At 37.0% G+C, this 12,142-nt stretch overlaps 1 protein-coding gene across 3 annotated transcripts in view; it reads left to right on the top strand.

The window, feature by feature from the left end:
* Positions 1–12,142, top strand: part of gol (ring finger protein goliath) — a 126,719-nt gene that overhangs the window by 80,542 nt on the left and 34,035 nt on the right. For all 3 annotated transcript variants that reach the window (XM_074098574.1, XM_074098572.1, XM_074098573.1), the window contains exon 2: positions 4,924–5,535. In XM_074098574.1, the coding sequence (XP_073954675.1) occupies positions 5,335–5,535 (201 nt within the window). In that variant the 5' untranslated portion in view covers positions 4,924–5,334. The remainder of the gene's footprint in view (positions 1–4,923; positions 5,536–12,142) is intronic.

Here is a 12,142-nt window from a genome sequence, read left to right as displayed (position 1 = left end):
GGCAGGATTAGCGAGCAAGATGGTGGTAGCAATCACAAGGTCCTACCACCTGCAAAATTGTATTTAGGTTTTTTTTTGGTATTTTCACCGACTTCAAAAAAAAAGGAACTCTGTTATGAAACAATGTAACTAAGCCGTGGGCTTAATGGAATCATTGTGAGATGTACTTTGGAAAAGAAACACTAAAAAGTTAGAAATAAAGAATAAATTTAATAAAAAACATTGAAAAACAAAAAAAATACATTTTAACAAAATATAACCGACTTTTCAAGTTTTTTGTAGTCTGTTCTATTTTATTTAAAAAAAAAATGCGTTTTTTTATTGGCAATATGTAAAAGTTGGTCAATAAATGACGTCAATGTTAGCTATATTATATCTATTATCTATTTCTGGGGAATCGTGCTTGGACAAGAAATTTAAAGTATGTTGTCAATTGATTTGGTAGAATTCTTTGTTTTGATGGTTGAAAAATACCTAATCTGGGGTCCCGGGAAGCTGTGTTATTCAAAAAAATTAACCTCGTCCGTTGAGCCAGCGCTGCGCTCGACAGACTACCATAACATTGTTTCGACAGGGGAGCGTGTGGACGAGGCTTGTTGGAATATCTAGAGCCCAAGCATAGTTAGTTTTAAGGAATAATCTACTAATGTATACGTGACCTTAGTACCTTATCCATTAGTGTACAACTGTGAAATATGTATGTCGACAAACCAGATATAACGTCTCATTGCGTGCCGTAAGAAAAAATAAAACTATTTACCTTATACCTTATGAAACACGCTATTACACGAAGGAAAAATATTTATATTAATTAAAGAATAATGGACCATAAAATATTTTAATAGTTACTTACGAAAAAGAGCAAAGTGTGTAAGAAATCCTAGAGTAATCCTACTAATATTTTATTAGCTTTAACTGAAATACCACATTACATTAAAATTAAATATTTTCATTCCACACCTCAAGTACCTACTTCGCATAATTTATCTACATATTATGTTATTCCCCTCAATAGGTTACGAAATATGTTTACATACATCATTTTAATGTGTAATAATTTAATAAAACATATTACAATGGTGCTATTCCTAGACACACGAAGAATGATTCAGGTGTTAGACTAATATAAGCACAAGGCCTCTGATATCACGATATTTCCAAATCTTGAACAAATAAGAGAAGTTGATAATTAGTTGTGTTACGTAAAGAGGAAGTGAAGGCGGTCTTGTGACATTGTAGCCATTTCAGTTAAAATTGTAATATAAACAAAAACCAAATTCCAAATTTCCTTAGTCATACGCATTTTCTGCCCCAGACATCGTCTAGTGCCGCAAACACACGTTGCGTTCAGATGACAGCACTGAGCGTAAGTCACAAAAGCCGCATGTAGCGTAAGTCACTAAAAGACTGGATGGCAAACGAGCAAGTGTCTCCTGATGTAAGAGATCATAGTGCAATAGGGATTGCAGAAAATATATTGAAACCTACCAAGTGCTAGTTTGACTCGCGCACCGAGGGTTATGTACATCTCTAAATATTAGGAGAACAGGGAATTACAAAGGAAAAAATCGTTACGGGTAAGCACGTTGCACGGATGTTTTTTAAGCAACGTTAAGAAATCTAGGATGTAATTTTCTGGAATTCCCATTGGAGTTATGTAAAATCCCGGAATTTAAATTTAACTGTCGGATCTAATAACACGTGCGAAACCGCGTGTAAAGTGTTAGTTGTACACATATTCAATGTTATTCACCAATTCTACGTCTCCGCTTCTAAAAAAGCGTACCCTTAGTTAGGACGATGTTTACTAATAATCAAAGTGGTTTCACCCACATGTCCGACCTCGAAACCTCATTTATTTAAGAACCTGCGTGACCAGTCTCCTCCAACCCTGGGGACACCCTCCACCAAGGGTTTGTCCGTTACTAAACGCTCCTAAAACTTATAACTATTACAGCACCGGCACCGGGACTTATCACATCACGCTAACAAAAGAATTAATAATTATCTCGACGTTTGAGCCACATTGAAGTGGCCGTGCTCACGAGTAGACTCCCTCCCTTTAAAACTTATCACGTCGTTCAATCTGAAAAGGGGAATTGCTTCATTTAATTTACAGTTACTGTTATTCTGTTGCGGCCTTTTTACAAGCTTTTTTTTATTTATTTTTTATTTTAGTGTGGAAATGGCTTTGTACCAATAGCCTGCTGAACATGTTTTTTTTATCCATATTTATATATGCTGTGCAAGGCATAAAAGGGGTGACTTTTCAATCAAAAATTTCGATGATAAACCTTTACAGGGGTGTTCAGGCAAACCTGCGAGAAAGGTTCCGTATTAATTTTAAACCCTGCCGAAGTTCGATTTGTTGCATTATTATTGCGTAAGTATATTTTATTTCACCTCAATTGCTGTTTTTATTGCCTCTGGTCAACGACCGCGCAGGCGCCGAAGTAAATAGCCGTGGATCACTCTAGACGCTTTTAGGGTACCGTTCTCAAAAGGTGCCAATCGATTCGTATCATTAAGGCTCCTTGTCTATAAGTCTGTTCGTTTGTCTGTCTGTCGCAGGAAACTGTAAAAGCGTTTATTAAATAACCAAAGTAGGCAGAGAGACTTATTTTTTTTTAAATGATGGATTGTTTTAGGCGTTGCTTCGTGGAGGTCCATGAACCTTTTACCTTGTTATTCAACTACCAAATGTATTTTTAACATTATACTTTTTATATAGTCGACAAACGGGTATGTGGTTCAGCTGATGTTAAGTAATACCCAATATTGGAATTACTGGTGCGTTGCCGGCCTTGAAAAATTAGAACACTCAGTGTTATGTGTTACTGGCATATAAAGTGGTATGATCGTTATGACAACAAATTATACAAAAAAATAATATGAAAAGATTAAAAGTGATTTCCATACAAGAAACGTGCTTTTCTCCTCTAATTCTACCCGATCTTACGAAAGACGAATACAGGTGGTAGGTACGGTACGGAACATTCACAACACTTAGCCGGATTTTAAACTAAGTCCGATTTCTGATTATATTCGTAGGTATGGAAATTATTCAAATTGTTAGTATGCATTTGTTCGGCAATTTTTGTTACGGCTATTGTTTATTATATTAAAAGCTCTCCTCCCACTTAAGAGTAGCTTAACCCTCATGTAAGAATTCACTATCTAAAGAAAACACTTTATTCTCTTCTTCAAGTTTCTTGCGGCGCATTCTTCTTGCAATGATGGTCTTTCCGAAAGCGCTGGTAGTAAAAAATGACGTGTAAAAGTGCCCATTGCGGCCTATTTACTGAATAAATGATCTTGATCTTGATCTTCACTGCACGTGTGTTAGTAACATAAAAACTTTTTTATTTGACCGAACGTTATTTGTTGCTGGCCATCAACAATGTGATTGTAGTTCTACTTTTTTAGATTAAAAATAAATTGGTTGCTTTTCTGTCATAAGAAAGTTAACACGCATTTTTATTTCACAAACTAATTTTAATGTTGTTATAAACACGTGGGCGCAATTCCACTGTTGGGCATATTCTCATCTCGTTCTATATAACGTCCCACACACACACAGCACAGGGCTCAGGGCTCCTCTTAGAATAAGAGGTTTGGGCATACGCCTCTTCAACTGTACTCCACTCGACCCGATTCGCAGATCCGCCACAAGTTCAAGGTGGATGCACTCCGCTTCCAACTGAAGCAACTGCAGGTCAATGGGGTAGGTCTATGTCCAACAGTGGACGTCCTACGGGTGATATGATGATGATAATCCCCCAGATCGTACCATCAGCCAAATATGTGCTCTGCCACCTTAAGATTGGTAATCGCTTGCATGTCATAAAACAATAATGCCAATAGACGTGTCTATCAACTTGAAAGTTCGACTTCAGCGACATATTCATTTGATAGGAATTTGTTTAAAAATTGATAGACCAATTATTTGGCTGATGGTAGCACAGACTTTATGCCAAATAATAACAGCTTTAATTTAATTACAATAAATAAAGAGCTATTTTAAAACAAAGCGTAATTAAGGTTTTTTGGAAAATTGATGTCATTGATCGATTGGTTATCAGTCAGTCTGTATCGGTCGACACTCCTGAGCTACTAACCTTACGATTACTCGAGTGTATTGTTTATTTATTTGTGTGATGTATTTTAAACCCAAGCTATGACCTTTTACGCACACAAGCTTGTATCTAAAGTATAATACTGATACTTGTATTTTGTCTCCGAGATTTACTGATTAAAAGTTGCCGTGTTTTTTGTTTTAATCGTTACTTCATTTAAACTGTTTGACAGATGATGCTTTCGTCAAGGCCAAGTTATTTAATTTCAAATCTTTTGATCGAATAAAAATATATTGTAGTTTGACAGGCATTCTTAATTAATTGCCTATTAATGCCTATTCAAAACAGGATACATCTTTTGCCCCTGGTTTACATATTTCCGGATATTTCGAGTGAGGTTTCGATCAGAAAAATATCCGGAAATGTGTAAACCAGGGACTGTTTTACAAAGGTTTTATAGGTTTAATTATTTACTAGTAGGTTTTTGAAGTCCTTTCTTGCAAAACAATGTACTTACCGAAAAATAAATGTTGGCCTTTAAAAAAAGTAATAATGAGCGGTTACTTTTTCATAGTCTGTGTCTTTAAATATATATTTTTTTAAACAGCCAGTGTCCTCGCGCGAGAGGGAAGGTTCCCCACGAATATTTCTGCGGCCGAATAACCTGTGAGGCTTTCGAATTTTGGAGTAGCTCTCCTGGTCTTAAGCTAAAACAAGGGCTTCGTAGCTTAAAGGTCACTTGACTTTGATTTAAGTGGATAGATCCGCAGGCTCTTCATTCTTATTGACTAGGTGCGTGACTATAAAAATTACCAGCGATACTGACGTAATAACTCCATTGTTTCAGTTACCCGATGCAGTGAAGTTTCTCGCCGGGTATGGGGCAGCAGTCGACTTCGCTCTAGTGCACAGATAGCATAGAAAAAATATGAGGACGCATGCCATAGAGAATTCATGACGAAACACCAAGAAAACAAGCGACAGTCGAAATAGAGCGCTTCGACACTTCTCGAAGAAAGCCTGTGCAAATTATAACGAGTGATAACGATAGCGATACGAGCAAATCCATTGCGTCTGTTTTTGTTAACCGATAGCGGAGTTGATAAACTGTGCTGGTTTAGTTCGTCATACGCGCGGGTTTCTTAGTACGAGACGCAGTGCTAGTGCTTTATCGTGTTAATGTTGGATCAAACGATTGTGAGCCAGCAGTGCAAAGAGTACCGTAGTACATTGTGTAGTGTTTTTTTAAGTTTTTAAAATGCGCGTTGGATTGTGGTCGCGAGTGGTAACACTGGGTTGGGTTGCCAGTATCGTGGGGTGTCACACGCCCGGAACGGAGCTGGAATCGGTGCGATACGGTCCGGGAGATGACCGGTTCGCCAGTGATACATATACGCAGGCTAACATCAACATAACCTACGAGGATGAACATGGAGAGATATACACGGAAACTTCTGAGGTAAGCGGATAAATAACAATATCGCTCAGTGCTCAGTGCGTCTTTGTCTAGTTAATACGGTAAGACAGAGACGAATGAGTGAAAATTTAGTACATAGACAGCACGCTTAATTACACTCATTCCATTTTATTATTCATAATTGCAATGAAAGAAAAAGGCAATTGTGATTACCACCGGATAAAGATGTAATTATATTGTTCGATAGATAAGAAAAACAGCCATATTAATGACTAATTTTTCCCATTCCGAGAACTTCTTGTACCATTCTTTATAAAAGAAACCTACTTACCACGTATTTCGTCATATTATTTTAAAATTAAAAAATAACTTGAATGCCAATAAATTAATCTCAAAATATTTTCGCTGAAAGTTATTTAACAGATGTATAGTTCCTAACTAAATTAGCTCAGAACAAACTACTAGCTGGCACACAAATAGCGTAAAATTATTTCAATAAAAAATTGTATTATGTTGTGTTATTTACGGTTGCACCATTTGGTTAGTTCTTTTTTGTTGTATTTGTAACTGTCAGAAGTGGAAAAATTGGATTGAAAATTTCTCCAAATCAAAAGTGAGCGTGTGAGTCAAGCTTTGGTCCTATTTTCTTCATTGACTCATTGGTACGGAGCGGGCAGATAGTAATTCATAACTTATTAATAGTGCTCAACTGAAAACCACTAAGTTATTATTTTGATCTCGAAATAGAAAAGTAAGTGTTAGTTTGATAGGGTGCGGAACCAGCGGCTGTCCATATTGTCGCTCATCGTTAGGACCCATTTGTTGATTTTTCTTTGATTTTTCAAAGCAGGACTATCTTCGCTTCCATTTTGTATCGACAATCATGGTCAATTCCCGAGTATGGATATGATGTAAGTAGTTTTAAAAATCTGCGGCACCCTTGGCCATTGCAGAAGAAAATACTTCACCCGGGGATTTTGTTCTTGCCATTTCATGTCGATTGATCGATTTTTATCGATACGAAAACTCGCAGTATCGGAAAGCCCATGCAACTCTCGTTTCCGTGTACTTATCTCAATTAACTATGGTGTAACTGAAGTGTATTTATAGATCTTCGGTAGCCTTTTAGAACACCGATTAGATACGCATTTACCGGAGCACTTCCTGGTGGTTTTTATAGGGTTACAAGAAGATATAAATATCGATATGGAAATCGATATTTACTCGTTTTTAAGTACGTCTCTAATCGATAATATCGTCATTTTGAACGTTACTCTAAATTATCAATGATAAAATCGCGTTAAAACGGTTTCAGAAAGTGTAGGCGGAATATGTAAACTCGTACTATTTTAATCTATCTATATAACAAATCGAAGATTAAAAAAAAGCCAATGCTTCCGCAAATATTACATAATTAGGTACTTTAATAGATAAGTATAGGTATAGTTATCAATCTTTAATTTCCTTTTCTCTATGATAATGTACTCTTAGTATCATCGGTAATATTTTTTACGGTTGATGCTAGGTTGATGTTATCGAAAGTTCGATGGAGATGTCGTTGCATCCCTAGTAATCATGTTTATGATGATTGTTTAGGCGCAAAATGGTCGTCAACGTACGGGCATTATTTTATTACTTCATGAGGGCGATGACGTCTGCGATCGTCATTGTGTGCGTGTCACAATGTCACTCGAATCACCCGATTAGCTACGTTCAAAATACACTCAATTATCGCCTGCGGGCGGGCGGGCCTTTGGTCCTTATTAGCTCCCTTCGGATTCATAATCTCACTGATATTTTATGACGCCCAAACAATTATCATATGTATGTATGTATGTCTTTTTAGTAAGCTGAGTTTTTATCTCTTTATGCCGTTTTATGACATTGTTTAAAATGTAGAATGAAATTAAGCTTAGTTTAGGCGCAGTCTACGAATGTCGATTGTCATCTTTTCTATCTTGTTTTCACTGAATTGTCAATCGAATAAAAAGTATATAACAATAATATTAACTGACTTAAAAAAACACGAAATTAATTTACTACCAGTTTGAAGTCGGTGTCTCAGCACAAGCCAGCAGAAGTGGGCCTATGATCATGTTGCTTAAGTACCTACTTACTAGAGTTCTATATATAATTTCGAAGTATTTCAGTTTCTCGCGCTTTGCGCATGTATATTCAACATCACCTAACTTCCTTTCAGATGTCAATTCATATTTAGAAGCTCCATGCAACAACTTCCAACTAGAACGCGGCAATCTATTACAGGCAATTGACAACTCTGAGTGCAACAGAAAATGATATCCTACTAACCTACAAATAGTATCTAATAGTAGGTATATAGGTAGTGTATGTTTGTTAAGCCCTACACACACAGACGACGGGACGGGCGTATTTACTTGGCGGTATATGTACGCCATCACACCGACGGTTGGCGCCGGTCGGGCATCGGTTTGGATGAAATTAGGTACAGTCAAGGGCATAAATATACATATATACGTTATCAAGACGTCAAAAATATCTATACACCTTTATGCCACTAAACAAAGGGTCGATGTGTGTGTATACATACATATTTTGACGCTATGGCTGTATAGATATTTATGCCCTTGACTGTATATAAAGAGCTGGATCTATGGAATAACTTATAGCCCACATTTTAATTCGAATATCCCATTCCACGGGATCGGGTTATATGCTGTAAAGTCCTGAAATCTCAACTGATAGGTCTAGACTAGAGATATGGAATTTCGCACGGGCGTTCTTATTACACCGACCATAGCGCAATTTTTTAAACTTAAGACTGTCGCATTATTAATATAAGCAATGATTAGTAGTATTAGTGTTCTCAATGTATGAAATAAAAGAAAAAGCAGTGTCTAGCACACCGATTGCCGTCGCTCTATACATGTTATTGTTATTATTAATTCATAGACCACGAAACGTACCACACTGGTAAAACTTGGAAACAATACAGCAGTGCAACGATACATAAAATACCGTTTTGTTTCGACACTAACACTAATTATCCGATTTTTACGGTTCCGTACCTCAAAAGGAAAAAAACGGAACGCTTATAGGATCACTTTTTGTCCGTCTGTCTGTCTGTCAAGACCCTTCTTCTCGGTAACGCGTGGAGGTATCAAGCTGAAATTTATATCAAATACTGAGGTCTACTGTCCATTGAAGCTGTGAAAAAATCAAACTTCTAAGCCAACGCAATCAAAAGATGCAGCCATTTATGCTGCAAATTTCCGCAAATTTTCAAAACTCGCAACGGAAACAAAACCTACTGCGTACTTCCCGTGAAACTCAGAATCTTGAAATTGGGTATGGAGGTAGCTATTATAATCCAGAAGGGGTAGCTTTTTTAATCCAGATTGCTGACAAATGTTATTGACATATTTAATTAAATTTGTAGTTTTTTTTTATAATAAGTAATAATAATTTTGTAGTAATTTAATTTGACTTGTTATATAATTTGGACACGTATTCTAACTTCAAACACAATGTTCATTGTTATTTGAAATAAATTGAATTGAATTGTATGCATCTATATGTCGACTAGTGCCGACGTTTAAATTAGCAGCCGTTCTCTATGATTCTAATATTGATTAATAACGCTTATTTTCAGATTTTTCACGCTTTTACAGTTTGTCCGTGTCATTGACCCTCAAGGCTGCTCAAGGTTTACATTTAGTCGCGCTCAAACCTTTTTTAGGGTTCCGGAGCCAAAGTGGCAAAAACGGAACCCTTATAGTTGCGTCAAGTCCGTTTTGTCTGTCTGTCTGTCTGTCCGACCAACCGTCCGTCCGTCCGACCGTCCGTATGTCACAGGCATTTTACTCGAAAACTACAAGATGTATATCAATGAAATTTGGAGTACAGATGTCTTGCCACTGTACACGTAACAGAAATCGAAAAAAAAAAATTTAACTCGCATCAACCTGTGGCACATAGTTCGACAGCTCTTTTGAAAAGATAGTAAGGTTTCTCAAAAACTTTTTTGATTAAGTGAACATTTCCGGAAATAATCGCTCCCAAAGTAGCAAAAATTCTATCCCCCCCCCCTCTATCTTGTAAACCGTTTGTCCTAAAATATGGAAAGGTAACGCTTAATAAATACTTTCAACGAAAATTGGTTTCAACATGATCGGATATACCGTTTTTGAGTTATTGCCGAAAAACTGAACTCTTGGCCGGTTTTTTTGTTTAAGTCCATCATATAGGACCGATATTATAGGTGCTTTACCATTTGTTGTGCCAGTATTAAGTAGAAATAATAAAAAAAACATTATAACTGACTAAAAAAAAAATGATTAACACGTAAGTAAGTTGTACCGAAGTGATAATGTAATTATCCTTATAAGTCTTATAACTGACTGAATCCTTCGATGCCTTTACTTTAAGGTGGAGAAGAATTTCGTGGTCGACAATATTGCGCTCGCACAACCTTAGAATTATGCGAAAAATTTATACGAACCTTGTTGCTATTCAAGACACGTTTCATACAATTGTATTCAAATCGGCTTCGCGGCCGATGGTTTAGTCAATATTTGTAAATATACCTCAATTCGTTACTACTTGGCACAAAATAAAAATTTGGTGTTTGGAACTGACACATGCAGATATTTATTCAAATTAATCAAACAAAGAAATCAATATGCCATGTCCCTACCGTGGAATGACTGTTTTAGTTAGGAGGATTGCAGAAGATGGTTGGAGAGTGACGAGTGATAGAAGCGTGCGTGAGGTGGTCGGTATTACTAGGTATCATCATCATCATCATGTCAGCCGAAAGACGTCCACTGCTGGACATAGGCCTCCCCCAAGGCTCTCCACTCAGACCGGTCTTGTGCTTTTCGCATCCACCGCGATCCCGCGATCTTAACCAGGTCGTCGCTCCATCTTGTTGGAGGCCTACCGACAGCTCGTCTCCCGGTCCGCGGACGCCATTCGAGAACCTTTTGACCCCATCGGCCATCAGTCCTGCGAGCAATGTGCCCCGCCCATTGCCACTTCACTTTCACAATTCTTCGAGCTATGTCGGTAACCTTAGTTCTATTGCGGATATCATCATTTCTGATTCTATCCCGCAGAGAAACTAGATTACTAGGTATGTCTTTGGATAAAACACTTCGTAGTTAGTGTACACTAGCTTACTTGCTAATCTTGCTATTACCAAAGTCTAAGAACTTCCTACATTTCCTTACACTGTGCTATTACTGATGGCACGTTTAGGCAGGCCACCCAGTCGGAATCGAGTGTTTATGACGCCGATTTCCCGAAATTTTGGGATTTTCGTGTGTACGGTCACGAACTTTATTCCATGAGCCACCATGGAACCATTTCACAGTAAACGTCATAGTGACATCGCATTAATTAACAATGAAAATCGTAATGACTTTTCCTTTGAAAAGCTTCCATGGTGGCTCATGAATTAAAGTCCTTGACCGTACTTTTTTTATCTATCTATCTACAAGTACCAAGTAAGCAAGTATCTATAAGTTACTTTAATGTCACATACCACCTAAGAACACCGATGTACCTACTTATTCTATGCAAATAAACATTCTATTCTATTCTACATCCCGATTCCGTGGGAATAGTTGAACAAAATACAGTACTTGTGTGATAATCGAGACCCAGCTCAAATCAAATTACATCAAACATCAATTATGTCCTACCGTTTGAACGTGAAAGAGAAACAAGCTGCCAGACTTATAATATTAGTTTAAGTACTTAACTATGATTTAATTTTCTTAGTAATATGTATCTTACTTCATCCTTGTTATATTTATATTGTATATAAGTAATAATTAAAATAGGTGCATGTGCAAATGTTAAAAATCGTGGTAATCGATAGGTACTTTTATTTAATTTAGGAAAAAAAACAGTACGCAGATTGTGTAAATATCATAATAAGCAGTAGGTGCGTGAAAAACAAAAGTTATTTTAATATACGTTTCTGGCATACATAATATACAAACTTTATCGTCGTTACTTATTGTTCTAGATTGAATGAGTTTTGTTGAATGCAAAGTCCTATATTCGATAACCTGTAAGTCAAATTTAAGTCGAGTTGTACTCGTATCTTCGGAAATATCCTTGAATTATGTCAGTGTTGTGTCGGTGTGACAAGGTGACGGAACAATATAAACAAGCTCAAGTGCGGGTAGTTCGAAAAACTAGCGCGTTTAAACGAAACTTGATACGTACGTACACTTCAAATTTCAATCTAGAACTAATTTTGGCCTAGTTAATTCCCCAGGTGATAGGAATATGGTACCTAACTAACTAGTCACAAGGCAGGTTTTTTCTACTCAAGAAATATCAAGTATGTAATCTTAAATTGTGGCGTCAGATTCATCATCTATTTGTTAATTCCGTTGACCTGTATTGTAAAAGTACCTGGGCGACTGAGCTCCGCTCGGGTTAAAACTCGGTAACCAGTGTTTTCCTAGATATAAGACCAAGCTAGATCGATTTGTCATCCCCGAAAACCACATACCAAATTTCATCGAAATCGATTGGAGCTGTTTCCGAGATTCTGATTTCATGATCTGCCTAAACGTACTAGGCAAATCGCTAAACGGTGAGTTATGAATCGATATGGCGGATGTCCCTTAGCCAATTCATGAAATGGCGGCAT

Source organism: Choristoneura fumiferana, chromosome 15 (genome assembly GCF_025370935.1).
Source record: "Choristoneura fumiferana chromosome 15, NRCan_CFum_1, whole genome shotgun sequence".
NCBI classification, from domain to species: domain Eukaryota; kingdom Metazoa; phylum Arthropoda; class Insecta; order Lepidoptera; family Tortricidae; genus Choristoneura; species Choristoneura fumiferana.
The sequence above is the reverse complement of the archived record's forward strand: the minus strand, read 5'-3'. Positions and strand labels throughout refer to the sequence as shown.